At 41.3% G+C, this 18,514-nt stretch overlaps 1 protein-coding gene and 1 long non-coding RNA gene across 2 annotated transcripts in view; both read right to left on the bottom strand.

Annotated features, from left to right (window-relative positions):
• The window catches only part of LOC110981592 (uncharacterized), a 78,147-nt gene extending 62,728 nt beyond the window's left edge, over nt 1-15,419 (bottom strand). Inside the window, exons 1-3 of the long non-coding RNA XR_015423630.1 lie at nt 15,299-15,419; nt 9,916-10,209; nt 8,814-8,917 (exon numbers count right to left, since the gene is read on the bottom strand). This is a non-coding gene — a long non-coding RNA (uncharacterized LOC110981592). The remainder of the gene's footprint in view (nt 1-8,813; nt 8,918-9,915; nt 10,210-15,298) is intronic.
• LOC147795707 (uncharacterized) lies at nt 4,303-5,773 on the bottom strand (the record flags this gene model as incomplete). Its single annotated transcript, XM_087131442.1, has 1 exon — nt 4,303-5,773. A coding segment is annotated over one exon (741 nt), but the record flags the coding sequence as incomplete, so codon positions are not given.
• Nucleotides 15,420-18,514: the final 3,095 nt, after the last annotated feature.

Genomic DNA, 18,514 nt, shown 5'->3' with positions numbered 1-18,514 from the left:
CATAATAAAGAACTTGAGTGAGATAATGCACACTATCCGTGTCGATCGTATTTTCTCACTGTTACACTTGGATGACATATTGGTGTTTTCACCAACATTTGAGGTACACCTTAAGAGACTGGAAAAAGTCTTCCAGCAACTTATTGAGAGTGGGGTGAAGTTGAAAGGTAGAAGGTGCCAATTAGTATTTTGAGAAACAGGCCGCTCATCTAGGGCATTTCGTTAGCTCTGCGAGAGTAGCAGTTGACTCCGGAAAAAATGAGCATATTCAGAATTGGCCTGTGCCAGAGACTAGTGAACAATTCTGTTCATTTTTGGGTTTGTGGTTGAAGTAGATGCATCGTCGAAGGGCGTAGGTGCTTGTATGTCACAGTCATTGAGGTTTAATAAAACCATATGTGGGCTAAGTAAATCTTGATAGTTCATGCCGTAGAAATTGGTCAGAGCTACTCATCACTAGGTTGCCATGTATAACTCAACTCCACACCGATCCACAGGGATGTCTCCATACCTACTGATGTATGGTAGAGAACCAGTGTTACCCGTGGACCAGTTACTGAGTAACACAGAAAACTGCTAGAGTGAGAATTTTTTTCAAAGTCAGGCTAACTTGATAAAGAAGGCTAGCGATCTAGCAATTTCCAGGATGCAGGCTGCTATTGATAGGGACAAGAGGCGTTATGATAGACAAGGAAAGGCTGAGCCACGAGAGATAGGTGATAGGGTGCTGCTGAAGCAGTGTGCATTCACTGATAGGCATAAGCTTCAGAACCATTACCGCGATGAGTCATTTGTTGTAATTAAAGTGAACTGTGAACGGGATGTTTATACAATCCAACCAGGTCTCGGTGGACCCGGGTTCACTGTTAACCAAAAGTTGCTCGTAATGGACCCAAGAGGCAAAGAGTCTTTTGAGGAACTAACATTTTGGTTATAGGAAGTGCCAATTCAACCTGTGAGTCCTCTGAAGATGAGGAAGAGTTACCTCTGTGGTAGAGGTTGCAGGTTAATGACCCTCCACATAAATCAGTGCCTGAACCTAACAGTGACAAGAATCCTGAGTTAACATCAGCCCCACGTAGGTCTAAGAGAGTGACTAAAGGGAAGCACAGAAATCCAGCACATTGGCCAGCACCAGCAAAGTAGCCGCATTATGTTCAGACATGCATGTATTTTTTGTTTCCAAATTGTAGTTTGTGATGATAGAAGTTACTTGTACTGTTCGAATTGTTTTAAATGATAACATTGCAAGATTTGCAACTATATGTGTGGTTATAGTGGGTTACTGTCACTTGTTAACCATGACTTTGAAATCAACTTATGGACTCAGAGTTAAGTGATATAATTACAAGTACAGTCACATTTTCTTTTGAGTATTTTGTTTTATAAGTATGTGGATCAGCTAAACATGCAATCACCCTGATATGGCTACACATGTGTTTAGGTTTGGAAAATTTTTTGTTGGGTAGACAGTTTGACACTCATCATTTGAGGGTGCATGACACCAAGCTGGGAAGAGTGTCAGGAAATGGAAAATTGAATATTTTGTGTGGGTTATCTTGCATTTCTTATTCTGCTCCCCTCGTTCCCGGGATATTTTCCAACCTTACGCAACCCAAATGGAACTATCTGTGGTATGCAATGGTGGGGTCATGATGTTTACCCCACTTGCTAGCTAATCCAGTCCATTGTTTTAGGGGAGCCTTCCCACAGTCTGGACCAAGTATTCTTAGAAACAGAATGTCAGTTTTCATTGTTTGGGAGATTCATCAAACTGGAGGTTGCAGGTTGTTGGAACCTGGGAGAACATCTGCTGATCTTGCTGATTAGCAGAGTTACACAATGAGCCTTCAAAGATTTGACCAATGGGGAAGCTTATATGCAAATCAAACTTTGAGAAAGGTTTGGTCAAACCTGCAAGTGACCAATCATATTCATGATGGAAATGTCCAACAAGAGACTGTAACAGGCATTAAAGGGCCTATGCCAGGGTCAGAATTCAGTCTGCACCACCCAGCAGACCACTGGTCAACAGCCCGACACTCCAGTCTGCACAGTAGCCATATAGGGTGAGTTGCTGTCCTTAGTAATCTACCTGTGTGTAACTTCATTTCTTAATTTATTTTGATTACTTAGTATTATAGACTGTGTTACTTCTGATGTTGATGGACTTGTATTGTTAGCTTGATTTTATGATCAATCCCAATCATGGCATTCACATCAAGTTAATTTACAGTATACTCTTTTCTCCATTTGTTCTGATTACCCCCTTGTTTGGCACACTCGATTCATGCAATGTCCTAGTTTTTAATTAAGGATGATTGTACACCTTGTAAGGATAAATTTCTGTTCTATTATATAGCTCAAGTGGCATCTGTGTTAAATTGTGTCGAGGCAGATGTAGCCAGTAGTAGGAGAGAAGCCAAGTTAGCATATCCAGGTTAGCTCCGGAATTATATTGTATATTTATATTCCAAGCAGTTTCACACTCTGAATTTGGACGTGTTTTTACATGATTTTGTATGCCAGATTGAAAAGTTAGTATATGCTCACCAAAACAGATTAAGAGGTTTTACTTGAGCGCTAAGTCATTTTATGATGTGTTGTGTGCAGACAACCCAAGAAAGTGTTGAGTAATTGGTCACACTCCTTCAGTGGTCCAAAGGGTTTAACAGCTGTGTTTTGGTTATAACAAGAACTCAAGGCTATACACAAACCACAGTGTATGACCTATGACCTTTGTACTACCTGTGTGTGCACACAGTATTTGCACCATGCAGTGGGTGTAGTAAATGCTGTACATGCATACACTGCCCCGCAAATGATATAGCGCACGCGTACGTGAACATTTATTTCGTTGTTACTCTCATGTAATATTTAAAACATTAAACAAAAGCATTATAGAAATGTTTATTGGTGTGTATGCTTCAATAAAATTGTCCTTGGTATTGCATATTAATGTTTAAATGTTATTAAAATGATAAAAAATGAACTTAACTGTTTTCTGTGTGTACAAAGTTAATGGGGGGACGTGGCGAAATCCAAGATGGCGGCGCCCATGGCACGCCAATAAACACGAAGGACCTGGATCAGTTTAGTAGCGTGTAAAACCTCCACGAGCATCGATAACGCTTTGACACCTTCTTGGCATTGAAGCCAAGAGATTGGTGATGAAGTGGCGGTCCATTCCATCCCAAATCCGCTGGAGAATTTGGAACAGCTCCTCCTTACTTCCTGGCCTCCGATTCTCACGACGGAGTCGCAATTCAAGCTCGTTCCAAAGATTCTCCAACGGATTGAGGTCAGGACTCTGGGCCGGCCACTCCATCACCTCAAACTGCCAACTGCCCCCCATTTCAGTGATGAAATCGGGGGTTGGATCAGCCAAGAATTCCTGTGTAATTCTTGCAGTGTGTGGGGGGGCATTGTCGTGCTGAAACAGGAAGTCAAGGCCGATCAAACCGTGGGCAGAAGGCAGCATGTGGTCACGGAGAATATCGACGTAAACACCGGCGTTGATATTCTCCACGACCCGTGTCAGCGCACCGGTGCCCGCAGAGCTCATACAGCCCCAAACCATGATGCCAGATCCTCCATGCTTTACTGACGGAACCACACAGTTCTCCGAGAACTCCTCCCCCACCAGCCTTCTGACGTAAACGCGGCCGTCAGATTGATACAGCTGGAACCGCGACTCATCGCTCCAAAGAACGCGGCTCCAGTCATCAGCCGTCCACGCCAGATGCTCCCGGGCCCAGGCTAGACGCCTTGCTTTGTGAGTAGCTGAAAGGCGGGGCTTGTGCCTTGCTACTCGACCATTCGAGCCAGCTGCTGCCAGGCGACGAGACACGGTGGAGTGATGGACATCGACACCAGTCTGGGCGAGTTCCATTCGCAACTCGGAGGCAGTCAGGAAACGGTTTCGGCGGCATGTCAGCACCAGGAACCGGTCATCCCGCGCACTGGTGGACCTTGGACGGCCAGATTTTGGGAGGCTTGCCATGGATCCTCTTTCCACCAGCTTCTTTAAATTAGTCCTGACGGTGTTGTCACTGATGCCAAGACGCCTGGCTATCTCTCGTTTCGAAATTCCTTCCGCATGCCAAGCTTCGATCATGCCTTTTTGGCGGTCAGTCAGGGGCGTTTTCGTGGCCATTGTGTTCGGCTTTGAGATTCGAGTGAAAGGATTCATATGCAAAATAGTCCCCCTATATAAAGCACTTGAATCCCCAGTTTCTATAGCCTTCAAACGTGTCAACTTTTACTTCATAAATATTCAAAAAATGTATTTTCCCACCGCGCGAAGTTTGTTGCCATTGGTTTAAATGCCACTATAATATATTAATGAGCTTCATGAATATTAAATGACCTCTTTCAATATGGCGATTTTACACGGTCGCGAAACGCTGTCGCGACATTGTTCTTAAATGGAACCATAAGACCAACATGGACCCTTCGAAATATGAATTTATTTGATTAAAATAATGACACAAGACACAGGTTGGTAAATTTATTGACAAACTGAGACATTTTATGGAAAAATCAGCAACTGAAAAATACAACCGAGGTGCGCTATATCAATTGCGGGGCAGTGTATGTGTGTTATTTTCCTAATATTACAGGGGTCCGTCCGTCGGGTCTGTCGACCCATCAGATTGGTCCGTCTACCCATAGACCACCCAATCAGTCTGTTAACCCTATTTTATTGAGGAGAGCTTCAATAAAGATTTTGTCAGTTGTAGAGTAAACCAAAGAGGCAGTGTCGTCGTCCGTTAATCGTGGTCGTATCAGTGCAAACCTTACACTTGCGGTGCAGAAACCTATCCGGCAGCCGGCCAGATAATACGACATAAGCGCATTAATTCCTTAAAATTTTTAAATGAAAAGTAAAGTCATTGTAATAAATGATCCGACTAAATGACTCCTGCCTTGGGCAATCTGATTGCCCTTCCTCCGGCGGACGTGCCTCTGGTTTCGTGCTTGGTCATAGAAGTGTTAACATGCATTGTAACTCAGTCTTTAACAGTCAACATCATTTGCTCATGGCCCAGGCTCCGATCCAGAGGGACACAAATACAAACAAAATAATAAATAAATTAAAGGAGATGACATCCAGCAAGGAGATGACATCCAGCAAGGAGATGACATCCCGCAAGGAGATGACATCCCGCAAGGAGATGACATCCAGCAAGGAGATGACATCCCGCAAGGAGATGACATCCCGCAAGGAGATGACATCCGGCAAGGAGATGACATCCGGCAAGGAGATGACATCCAGCAAGGAGATGACACCCGGCAAAGAGATGACATCCGGCAAGGAGATGACATCCGGCAAGGAGATGACATCCGGCAAGGAGATGACATCCGGTAAGGAGATGACATCCGGCAAGGAGATGACATCCGGCAAGGAGATGACATCCGGCAAGGAGATGACATCCGGCAAGGAGATGACATCCGGCAAGGAGATGACATCCGGCAAGGAGATGACATCCGGCAAGGAGATGACATCCGGCAAGGAGATGACATCCGGCAAGGAGATGACACCCAGCAAGGAGATGACATCCAGCAAGGAGATGACATTCAGCAAGGAGATGACATCCAGCAAAGAGATGGCATCCAGCAAGGAGATGACATCCAGCAAGGAGATGACATCCAGCAAGGAGATGACATCCAGCAAGGAGATGACATCCAGCAAGGAGATGACATCCAGCAAGGAGATGACATCCAGCAAGGAGATGACATCCAGCAAGGAGATGACATCCAGCAAGAGGTATTATTTCCAATTGCTTTAGTTACAATTTTATACACTTCCTACATGTACATGCATGTGTCTTGCGACATTAAAAGAAAGATTCTGATTTTTTTTTACTCCATTGTAACACTCTTACAAAATAGAACCATCGAATGAAAAAGGAAATATATACAGTAAATGTAATTCGTAATACCTTCATTAACGCTCCTATGAACTTATGTAAAACTTTATGGAAGTTCTGCCATACATGTAGCTGTGTCATATATTGCCACGTGAGAGATAACTGGGCTTGACTTTGGTTACCAGTTACGCTATTTGCATGTGAGTGGGTCCTTAACAAAATTTTATCCTGAGCAGATAGGCCTGTTACTCCATAGAGCCATTATTCATCGTTTTGTAAATTTTCATGCCAACACTAAGAATTCCCCTTTGTATTACACAACCGCGGTAAAGTACCATCCTTTGTTTTATTACATGCTGTGAATTGGGGCGTAGTTTGATACGTAACAAATAAAGCAATAACTCTTTGACGCTGTCTTGGATTAGGCAAAGTAGAATGACATAAGTGTACATTTATTTTCTTTAAAAAAGACGTCAACAAAAACTAAGAAACAGTTTTCAATTTAATTCATCCGAGAACAGATGGCAGCTTTTTGAATAGTCCCATCCCAGATGAAAATACTTCACGATTTACAAGCAAAGTTTCCTATTAAGCTCTGACTATTCAGACAGGCCTACGTGATATTCAACATCAATGCCCTGAAGGCTAGATACGTGTAAATGGGTAATAAATAAATCAATATACATAATAATTGACTTACCCTGCTTAGGTCAACTGTTTCAGCCCCTCATTTCATATTTGAAGAGCCGTATCAAAGACACAAAATCACAAGTTAGATTGGTGCACCACACATTGGGTCATTCACTTAATAAAACTGTGGAAAAGCTGAGGCAGGCCGCGGACAGGGGGAAGTGTCGTTTGCTACCACTATAGTAAAGTCCCCTAACATGGCGCACATCAACCTTCACTTGATTTTCCTCTCACTGCATTGCCAAACTTTTCCGCTGAAAATCTCAAGACCCATTTGGATAAATACTGATAGTATCACCCTCATGATACATGATGTTGGACCTTTGTGAACAACTTCAGTGTCATGAAATTTCGTCCCAAATCCAAATGTTGGCATCCGGAAATTGGGCTTGAATTCTATTGTGTGCTCCCTGATGTGGCGCACTTTAATTTAAAAATATCTCAGAAAATCACATACAAAGTTCTTTAAAGTTGATAAATTCTTGTAGAGCACGGTTCCTTCCACCCCAAACTCATCTTCAAGTTTGTCATTTTTTCATTGCTTTGGGCAAATTTAAAAGCCTTGATATTGTATGTCGGGAAAAAATTGGAAAATTGGGCAAAAATAAATTTTTATCGGAACTTCATCTCAGGAACATAAAATCGAGATCTATGAATCAGAATACTGGGAGTTTGATGAAGCTTTTCTGTTTGTGAGATTTGATGTACAGTATTGCTCCGGTAAGACACAAGAGGCGAAAAACGAAAGAGCGCCATGTTAGGGGCCGCACCACGTTAGGGTACATCAACAAGATTCGTGGAAACTGTTTTGTTTCCTTTGACGGATTTCACGCCGTTATTCATTGAACAGTTGAACGTATATTCCAATTGAAAAACATGCACGTAATTCGCATTTGGTTTGAAATCTGAACTGTATGTTGTGGTGCCAATATTAGATTTGGTTATTTTTCATATTGTCATTCTTTGTAAAATATGCAACACCTGGTAACTTATGTCCGTGCAGCCCAACTACATGTACGAACGTCTCCACTGAGCAGGAACTTCGAGCGAGTGCTACGCGCTGTTCCAAAATGCAAGGCGAACGAGGGAGGCACTCCCCACCCCTCGTTATAAACTTGTGAGTGATGGACTTCCCTTTCGTGTGCCCATGTTATTTGTCAAGGAGCCTCGTACTCATTATGAAATTTCGTCATTTCATCTAGCTTGTTACTCGCGAGTGAAAGGAATTACCGGTGGGTGCAACTTTATTGACTCCTAGACACAGTTACACAATTTGTAAGTCCGCTCATTTGATTTTGTGAATGTTTATTGAAAATACAAAAACAGCCACTGTAACTCATGTGAATGCTTTGCAAGAGTGCTTTCTTGTGTATTAACTTCAAAGCCCTATTTCTCCATGATTGATTTTTCTAAAACTTACCACATGGCCGTCTTGTAAACTCTGTATTTTGAGAAATCTGTATCCTATGACCCCCTTATTGGTCTCATTTGAAAGCTTATAATCTCTTCCATCTCATGAGGGGAGAAACTCAATTTTGTTTTTTTGCAGGAAGAGCCTGGTTTTGGCATGGGTGTCCCATATTGTCTTGCCTCATTCTTTCAGTATTTTCATATTTCAAAGTCCATGTAAAATATCAAAAGAATGATTTGTACAGGATGTCAACAGGAGCCATGCTGCTAAGTTGCTTTGTGGGATTTTTTCAAAACAGAACACAACCATACTCGCCTCGGCTCGTACAGTAATGTGGCAAGTGTGAATCATTCATGCTCATCACCAGGTTGAAAAAAGCATGAGACAAGTTGAAATGAAGCCTGGTTGAACGCAAGGGTGAAAAATCATATTTTAAACCCAAGGTGGTCATGGGTTCGCCCTGGTTGGGTTCAACCTGGGTTGAGAGGCTATAGTGTAAAAAGGCCTATAAAACTGTGCATCTGGACTGCATCTATTTATTTGTGGTATGCCTAATCCCACATAAACACAGCCAGTATACCAGTGCAGTACTCATCCTACCAGATTCCAACAAACCTTGGTGCTGGAATTTGGTTGGTTTGGGATTGTTAGGGTGAAGTGCTCAAAATAATCCCCCGCAAAAGGCAATTTAAACAACTTTTGTAACCATCACTCATAAAATAATGTTTATGGTATATACCTTGTCAATAATTTTAAGTGCTCATCTAGAACTTGACCATGGGTATTCCGTGATAAGATGTACATGTAGCCAAACGAAATATCAAAAAGAAAGGTCTTACCTGATGGAGAAGGGGACAGAAGAAAGGGATGGGTAGAGATGCATAAATCAAACCTGGGCAGGAGCTAGCAGAACAGGAACCTACATGCTGCACATGAGCTTCATCTACAATCGACAAAGTATGAAGCAAAAAACCCAAACAACTTTGAATACAAAGTACATGCAGTATGATGAAGGCTAAACATTCAATAATTCAACCACATTTCATTTTCACTGTAGAAGCAGGGATCCTTACATGGACTTGCATACAAACGGATTCCTAAATCTCAATTTCTATGGTACATGGAAGTGGTGGGGGGGACTGTTTGTACAGTTTGACCTGTGGGACAAAAATGGCAAAAGTCACATTAATATGCATAAGTAGAATAATAATATGATATCGATATGAATAGGAATGAGGTGTAAGGTGAAAAATGATAGTACAGAATGACCTTTGATAATGGATGGGCATAGGATATGGTCAGAAAGTTTGGTACAGTTTGACCCTGGTGTGTGGGATAAAATAGGAATAAGGCCTAGCACGGGGTAAAAATTTTTGGTGCAATTTGACCTTGCGTATGATAAAAAACAGTGGATGAGTCATATCGTGCGTGATGGTATACTGACTGACCCACCAGGCGATCAAGAGGGATAATCCCCGGAAAATGGACCGCGCGGACCGCCAGGCTGCAACCTCTCCTATTTCCCACCCAATGGTGCAATAAATATTTAATAAGCAATCACCCAATTTTTCCTTTTTGGAAATTATAACAGTTTGATTTGTTTCACCAGTTATCCCCCAGAAGTCCATTTATTAATTTCTTGTCATGTGCAAAACATTGAGACCAAGACCAAAATGTTCATCACCACCATTTGTTCTTAGAAAGAGCTACACGTAGCAGCAGCCTTTTTTTACATGTTACTTCTGTTCTAAGATGGCTATCTGCAGTAGTCTACTTGAACACATTCTCTCTTGTATCGTACTGAAAACAAAATATGCACATTATTTCAAAAACCTTTTAAACTTTGGGAAGGGTTGAAGTCATTTTGAAGCACGTGGCTTCAAAATGAATGAAGGTAATAAATGACTCAACATATTACATTTTCATTTGGCCAAACTGTACCTTAATGACAAACTACCTGGCACTCAACGAGTCTCTTAGTCCTGTCAATCATCCTGTTGAACTGCATCCATTTCATCTCATCTATTTGACTATCTCCTGCATCCTCAAAGCAAACTTGTCACTTCCAACTCCAGTCGTCAATGTTTCTTGAGAAAATTACTTTAATTTTGCACACCAACACCATGTACATGTAGACATCCATGATTTTCCAGCAGGCTTCCTGCAGTGATGATCTGTGGACGCTGAAGATATAGTGACATCGGAGCCAGATCAGAAAAAAAAATCCTTCTTTGTCTGTTTGGTGACAAAAGGAAAAGAGGAATCTCCATTAATTCAGCATGAATGAGAGATTTTTAGACGCTTTGCGGTGGCATATACTCAGGTCTTTTTTGCTGATTCTTTTCTGAGCATGCACACCAGGCTTGGGCAAATCCACGCTGAAATCGGGTAGAATTCCAAATTTGGAATTGGAGTCGCGATTCCACTTTTTTGAGGAATCAAATCCACGCCAACGCCGATTCCATGACCTTGAAATCTGATTCCAGGAACAGTCCAGCGATTCCAAAAGACTGCTATATAAAATGATCCGTGGATTTTTGAAAATATGTGTGGTTTTATGCCAAATCCAGGAACTTAAACCGCACAGCTTTATTTTCGTTGCCAAAAACTGAAGTCTGTGACGAGACGTGGCCCAGATGCTTTGCAGAATCGCAGCGGCACTGTGCAGTACTCCGACCCATTTGTCTGCAGCGCACCGATGGTCCACTGTTACCAACTGTGACTCCTTAACATGCTGAGCAATTGGGTGCTACATTGTGAGTGATGAAAACTACACGTACATATACATCAAAGTTTTTCCCACACGCTAAATTTTTGCAATGAAATTTCTTGTCACTGATTACCCTCTAATTCTTATTGGAAACTCAATTGCAACATCTGAAGGATCGACACCAATTAGAAACTCATTCCTCGGAGTGTTTATTACTTTTAAAAACAAAATCTTCCGCTGGCCCAACGTCGCGTTTTAATCTTCAAGATCGAAGCAAACTGTGGTGGAGAAAGTTCGGTAGGCCTCCATGTACTTCGTCACATATTACAAAAATTTGCTAAGAACTGAAAGAAAACACCTAAACAATGCAGCCCTTTACCTGATATTAGTTCTTCCTTTACCATAAAAAAATCAAAATGCAAATAACTGTTGAAACATTTGAACATTCCCATGATGCCAGCATTTGAACAATTTCCCAGATCCCACAAACCTTGACATAAAATCAGCGATCCGAAGTTATTCGGATCAAATATTTGGATCAAATATTTCCAGGGTTTGCCAACTAAATTTAAACCATTCATAAGAAAGAGAAGCTGACGAGATCGGCAATGGCATCAGCCCAGGTGGAGATCGGTGTTCAAATTCATGCATGTTTCTAATAGTCCTGCATTCATCGACCGCTCTCCGTTGGTGCACAGAAGTACAGACCTGTGGCTGTGGGCCAACTGCAAGCGTTTCATTGCGGATGCTTCATGTTTGAGTCTGTAAGACATGCACCATGATTACCGTCATTCACTCTGCCAAAACACAAATCTTTGACTACTTTTCATCCTTCATTTCTGCAATAAAGAAAAGAAATTCTACTCAACCTGTTGAGTGAATTGAAGGTCAAATGAGCAATTCTCAAAATTTTTCATCTCTGCCTTGGAACAAGACTAACGGCCTCATGTTGGAGCTGGCAGCAGACATACAAATAGGAAGAATGTAGCTTTAAACATTTTCACCAGCGATTGCATGAACGGGCCGCTGACGCAAGCGGTGCTGTGCGGCGCGTGAGCAGTCCAGTTTTTACTGGAATTTACAATGGAAAGATAGAGAAAACTATCATAGTTCATCGTCGGTTGAATAAGGTCACATTTTTGGGTCTTTAAGGGAAAAAATATTTCTTCAGTACGTTTTTGGCGGCATGAAAATAAAGGTACATACTGTAAGTATGTTTCTTTCTGGTCAAATACGGATTTTAGAACTCCTGGTCACTTCTACATGTATATAAACTGGAAAACTTGAAAGCCGGTGGGCTACGTAGATTGATAATCTTTTCCCATAAATGATGTGCTTCCGTCAAGTTAAAATTTCTGATTTGAAACTCTGTAATGATAATAAATCTTTCATGTTTTCGATGCAATAAAAGGGGATAATTTTTAATGACAGAAGTGTTTAGGAAACAACTCACAAGTGCATTTTGCACGTAATCTCGAGTATACTCAACATGGCATTTGGCATGTAAAAATTGGAATCGATTCCGAGTGGAATCGCGATTCCTGGACGGAATCGGACTTGATTCCAAAAATGCTCAAATCGCCTAACACTAATGCCCACATTGTACATGTACATACATGTAGATGTAGGTAGTGCGATATTGTGGAAAGCCTGGTACACGTACATCTACTACCACCAGTACATTTCCCACTGAACTTAAAAACATGAATACTTAGAACCCATTTCATAATTTGCTTAAGTATGTTAAAGTCAACAATTTCCTGACAAACATAAAGACACACAAATGCAAGGTCATTCTAAGGCAGCATTACTGACATCATGTACAATACGTCTGCTTAATGATAACTTGTGAGCTTTTTTATGAACAGATCCCAGTTTTAGTTTTCTCAACTGAAGTGAATTTGACCTAAACATGCGTGATTATTCCTGTACAGGGCTTCTTAAAAAAAAGGAATCCAAGATTCATTAATCTGTTTCTTGAATATGACTCATTATTTTGGTACATGGAAAATATCTGTCTCATCAAAAAATCCTACATTTCTGTCACACACAACTGAGCACAAAAGTGTTTAATGGACCGTGTCAGAAAAGGCTTGGCACCAGATGTATCATACATGTAGGTTTGCACAATGTGAAGCATTAAGTATATGTACACTGTATCCCAAATTCAGACAACCACGATTAGGGGCTTATTCTCGAAGCTGCCTAACCCCAGTGTCCTTCAACACGTCCTCATTTCTTTCAAAGCAATCTTCTGCCCTTGTTCTCATCGCTGTTACATGGGTATCTTGCATTTTGGAGATTCCAGCAAACTTTGCGTAATTCTGACAAAAAAGCCATCTCTGAACAGCGTGAGTTCAATAGTAAAACTGCTATATGTATTAAGTGCAAAGAATTTCTGACTTTGTCCATTAAACCAGTCATTTGTGATGGAAATTTGGATTTCTTGGTGCCATTCGAAAGAGGACGTCAGAATGAAACAGACATGACAGATGACGGTTTACAAAAATAATCAGTCACATTCAAGAAACAACTTTCCTTTTTTAACCACTTCCTGCCGGGGATTCCGGTACCGGACACGTATGCTTTATATGTGTGGCCGGGGTCTCCAAACTCGGACAAAGAGAACTGGGCCTTGTAACAAAAGACTGTACTCAGAACAACAGACCAGGCTGCTGGGCATTACCGATATATTTCACTTTCAAAAGTGGAGACAATCCAGCCTTGTTTTGAAACAGTATACCACGGTTTGGGGCATTTAGAACGAGCGGATTACCACCGGGGACAAAAGCACTACTCCACCACCGCAGTGATGAGCCCACACAGCACCACTACATGCTAATCTGGCCCCAAGAGGTCAGCAGTGCACTGTGCCAGGTTCGTGAACAAAAAAAAGTTATATAACACCACACAATCTGGGCTCCTTTCCAACGCTGCAGGCCTGGCTGAAATACTTAGGCGTTAATAGATTTTTGGTCTGTCAGGCTAGAGTGGCCACCAAACAGTCCTTCGTGTGGGTGCATGTGTCCAGTAAATAAAGATAGGACTTTTTAAAGAACTTTGAAAACAGAAAAAAATGATAATTATCTCACTCCAGCATCATCAACATTGATAACTGCCACCGGCAGCAAGTGATTAAGATGCCCAGAGTTGTATGATATGAGTTCCAATTTTTGGTGACTGGGCTCGACTCAGTCCCGATGGGTAAATGACTTGACTCAACTCAAGTCTCTGTGACCAAATGACTCGACCAAAATCTCTCATGGAGACTTGACTCAAGTACAAGTTTATAAGACTCAAGTCTCAAAAAATTTAAAGCAAAATTGAAGTTGGTTAGATACATGTACGTGTCACACTGATTTATTTTTAGTATGTCTAAATGAAAATAAAAATTCCCAAAAAATGACTTACATGTAGTTGTGTTTTTATTGTATTTTGACTCAATTGACTCAAGCTCAGTACTTGACTCGAATTTACTGGACTACGCACGATTTATGAATAAAAAAATTAGAAGTTTCATGAAGTTTCACTAATTGTGAAATTTGAGCTAAAAATTTTGCTTAAGACACAAAAAGCAAAAAAAATTAAAGTTCACCACATTAGGGGCAGTGCCACATTAGGCCATGAGAATAGAAGTTGTAGATGTGCATCCTACATGTAAAAATGAGGCCTGACCATGTCCCAATGTTAAAAAAAGTGATTTGTAGAGTCCAAGTTACTCAGACTAGCCTTGAGCCACAATACATGTACATGTAGTTAAGCGGCATTACACCTCTGGACCAGTTATGGTCTCAAATTCAAAACCAGGAACAGACCCCTGGGTATGCGTCAAGGTTGAGGGCATTTCTTACTTCTAAGGTAGGCTCGAGTAAACCTTTTGTGTTTATCTAAATAAAAAAAACATGTCCTCTGGGAGGAGGGAGCTCCATGCAGGCCCTCAGTTTCACTCTCAGACGAGACCATGGTGCTCCCTTGTTTGCATACTGTACATGTACATGCAGGATGTAACCCTGACCATTCTGAATTCAACAAACATAGGCCCTATGCACAGATTTCAATAGCCCCCGGGGGTCAGGGTTCACATTCTTCACAGCGCTTGAGTGTTGAAAAGTTGAGTCTCAGCCTAACTAGGCCCTACGTGTACACTGTATCATGGAGCTATGATTGTATTCACCTCCGATGGTACTGGAGTGACATCACATGCAAACTGCATTTGAAATAAAGGTGAGGAGTGTACCAATCAAAAAGTGCAGACGAAGCAAGACAACACGTCATTGAATTTTAACAGGGTGCGGATAAAACCTGATGATAAAGCCTAGAGGATCTGCAAACTTCCTCCATGTGCTTGGCATATGCAGCAAAGCAGCTGATGGCATGGGGGATTTGCACTCCCCATGTCAATGACCCACACAAGTGTTGAACACACTGGAACGCGACACAAGTACGCAACTGCCTAGGCGCCTGGTGGACACATGGACGCCTCGGCCATGGGTCTACTCTAGATCTAGTCTGTATCTACATGAGCAATGAAACCCTAACTGCTCCAGAGGCAATGACATCGTTTTAGTTCAACTTTTACAAATCAGTACTACCGGACAAATTACCTACGCCTACCTCGGAAAAAAGGTCGGCAACATCTGTCTTTCAAATGACGAACGTAAGTTTCCATGCCGCCAGAGCCTCAGACGATTTTCCATTTACGAAACCGGACAAATCAACAGTACCCCTGATGAAGTACATGTACATGTACGTTACAGCACAACGCGCATGGGCCACGTGCTGTCCTTGGTTGCCCGCACCACGTGCCAAAGTAGAAGCCAAAGATTGTAACAGCAGTGCTGTTCAACATTTGGCATAAGGTTGCAGGCTAGTAAAATAAACTGCCATAGCCAACAGTGATTAATACCTGACTTCAAAAAATCAGACAAAAAATATATTCACGAGTTTTTTAGGCGTTTGAGGCGCACATCAGACTAAAGCCCAGTTCATGGTTTTCCATTTTCTTTTCAAATTACCATTCATTGATTAACCGATGACTTTAACGATATTTATTTCCAAAGAAGCTCACCCCTAAAATGCAGTCTTGAAGCCCCTCGCCATTTTGAAATATCGATGCCTACACTTCTCAAAAAATAGACCGTATTTAGGCACCGATTTCTCCCAAATATCACTCAGACGCAATCTGCTATTCTCTTTGCCAGCCTAAACCTGTCTTTCGTACAAGTCTTCACGTTCTTGGGCCACAAAATGCTCTATTTCGTAGAGAATTTCAGTGGATACAAATTGTGATTTGGCCCGCGCGAGCAGTTTTTTGCCTATTTACTGGCCTGCAACCAGAAGCCGAGTTCTGTCATGTACAGACCAGGCCACCATGAAACAGCCTGATTTGCTTTTTGTTTCAGGTTCAGTAAAAGAAGGAATTGCTCCATGCTGAAAGTGGCAAAGGGGTGAGCCTACTTTCAGGTTGACGATTTTAACTGAATAATATATAAAATGAACAATATCTAAAATAATTCCGTGCATAAAAGACCTGAGTTACACTACTGCCGATTTACAACTTGTTCGCCAACCTCAGTCGTGTCGTGCAAAATTCCAAGTGATCCGTGGTACGCACGCTAGCGCTACATTTCATCATTCATGCTTGATGGGAAATCCCGACGGCCAATGTAGGCCCCTATATCGTTTATGTAATAACTTTTTTATTCATTTGCCAACTGAAGCTCTTTTTGCTGAGGGTATTAATAAGGGGGGGGGGTTGCCGCACCCCATACCCTTCGCAGCCCCTGGCAATAGCGTATTATATTATCTGGGAAGCATATAAAATTGTAGAGGTTTCTAAAAAGTCCACTTTTATTGTAATGTTTACACATTTACGTCAGACACCGCTTGCCTACAGTTAATCACATAAACATAAGACAGAGGCAAAGCGAAGGCGTTTTAAGGGAAAAGTGATGATTGCAGAAACTTGTCTGGGGAATAGAAATCGACCGTTATTGATTGACGTTTTAACCAGAAATTCGCGCCCATGAATTTCAACTGGAGGGACTCTTAATTCCACATGCTTTCAGTAGAATGCAACTGAATGTAGTAACGTGGAATGGGAAATTCTTTTCTCACTCCTCTCATCTCAGGAAACACTTTTAGCAAAGTGGGAAAAGATTTCCACAGATTTTTCCCATGAGTGAGAAAACATTATCACGCCTTTTCACACAAGTGCAAAATAACTTTTCGACTTTGTGAAAATGTGAGTGTACACGTGAAAGTGAAATCTTTTCACAACATTTCCCACTACAGTGCTAACTATCAAATGCAATGGACAGGCCGGTTCATACTTAAGGCGAAGCGAATTTGACGTCACGACGTCACGAAGTTTCAGTCGAGTTGAAATGTGTTCAAATTTACGAATTTGCAACGCGACTATCCGTCACAAATTCGAGTTCATTTTGAACTGGCCTTGGTTTCAGCTAAAACAACATTTTAAAATCACAATATTTGGTTTCATTTCTAGCTCCATAACATTTAATACTTGCCAGTGTTTTGTTTCGTTTACCAAAAAAAAAATAAAAAATAAAAACCTTGGCAGAGATTTATTTTATCAGTCGCTGCTATATAAGAAGATAAAATCGTTCACACTCAGAATTTGAACTTCTTGTTGGATAATTCTCGTACAAAATACAAAGCCGTAGCTAGCGACAACCAGTCAGGGACCCAAGACCAGCCGCGGTGACCAAACCTGCGACGCGTCCCAATCGCATGGGTATACCCACGCCTCTGCACGCATTACTGTTGGATACAGGTATCCCTTTTGTCGTTTCAAAACTTATCATGACTGTATAATTTTTCGTAGTAAATTTGGGAAGATTTAACTTCATTTTGATCAAGTTAACCTTCGTCTCCGCTGTCTTTACTTTACGAGTACTATCTTTTGATTAGAAGCCATTTCCTTTATTGAAATAATCGACTTCGTAACTTCGTAATACACCGGTGTAATTAAGAATTAAGGTCCAAATTACAAAAGCTGTTCCAAAGAGTCGTTTTTATAGAAAATGAAGGAGGCCATAAGTAGAGCAGCCGAGACATTTTCTTGACTCCGGTGACGAGGGAAAGTAGTAAAAACACCTGACACATAACGGTAGAATCTTGTCTGTGGAATAAATCGACCGTCACTTGAATGTTTGAAGCAAAAATTGGCCCTTTAAAGTTTTAACTAATTATCTGGACTGCTAGACTCTACAGTCTCTATACCTTTACCTTTGTCAGTGCTTCCGTATTTGTTTTTATTCACAAAGAAAACAGCGAATTCATAATCAAAGTGATGCATCTCCAATAAAAAACACAATTTGAAAGGTACATATCGCAAAACTTGAGAATTAAAGTACAAAAATCAGGAAAAAGTGGGAAATAATTATTGAAACATGAACAAAGAGAGGTTTTAAACCTCTCTTTGTGATAGCAATGTATACATGATACGCTTATCTATGCTTTAAGCAAAGAGGGAACATTAAACTGATAGAAGCGGACAAAACTACTAAAATAGCGACAAAAGCAAATCAAATCCACGATAAAAGGACCTATATTGATTTAGTCTGGTTATGGATGGTTTCCTTTTTTTCATTGTGCCTTTTTTTTGGAAGATGGGAATTTCTGTTTTCAGGGGAAGGAGGATGGCTGTGGCAGATCACTGTGTCCATCACCGGGAGCAGGTAGCCTATGACACATGCATCCTGTGGAAGTTGATTCGGGAACAATAGGAGACGAGCCACGCAACTTAACACTCGCTGCAGAGCGGGATGCACCGCAGGTGTGTAGCACGTATAAAGCGCACGTATA

The sequence above is a fragment of the Acanthaster planci genome, linkage group LG21 (genome assembly GCF_054643075.1).
Source record: "Acanthaster planci isolate LZ-2023a linkage group LG21, COTS_SCS, whole genome shotgun sequence".
In the NCBI taxonomy this organism is placed as follows: domain Eukaryota; kingdom Metazoa; phylum Echinodermata; class Asteroidea; order Valvatida; family Acanthasteridae; genus Acanthaster; species Acanthaster planci.
Note: the sequence above shows the minus strand (reverse complement) of the source record. Positions and strands in the feature narration are given on the sequence as shown.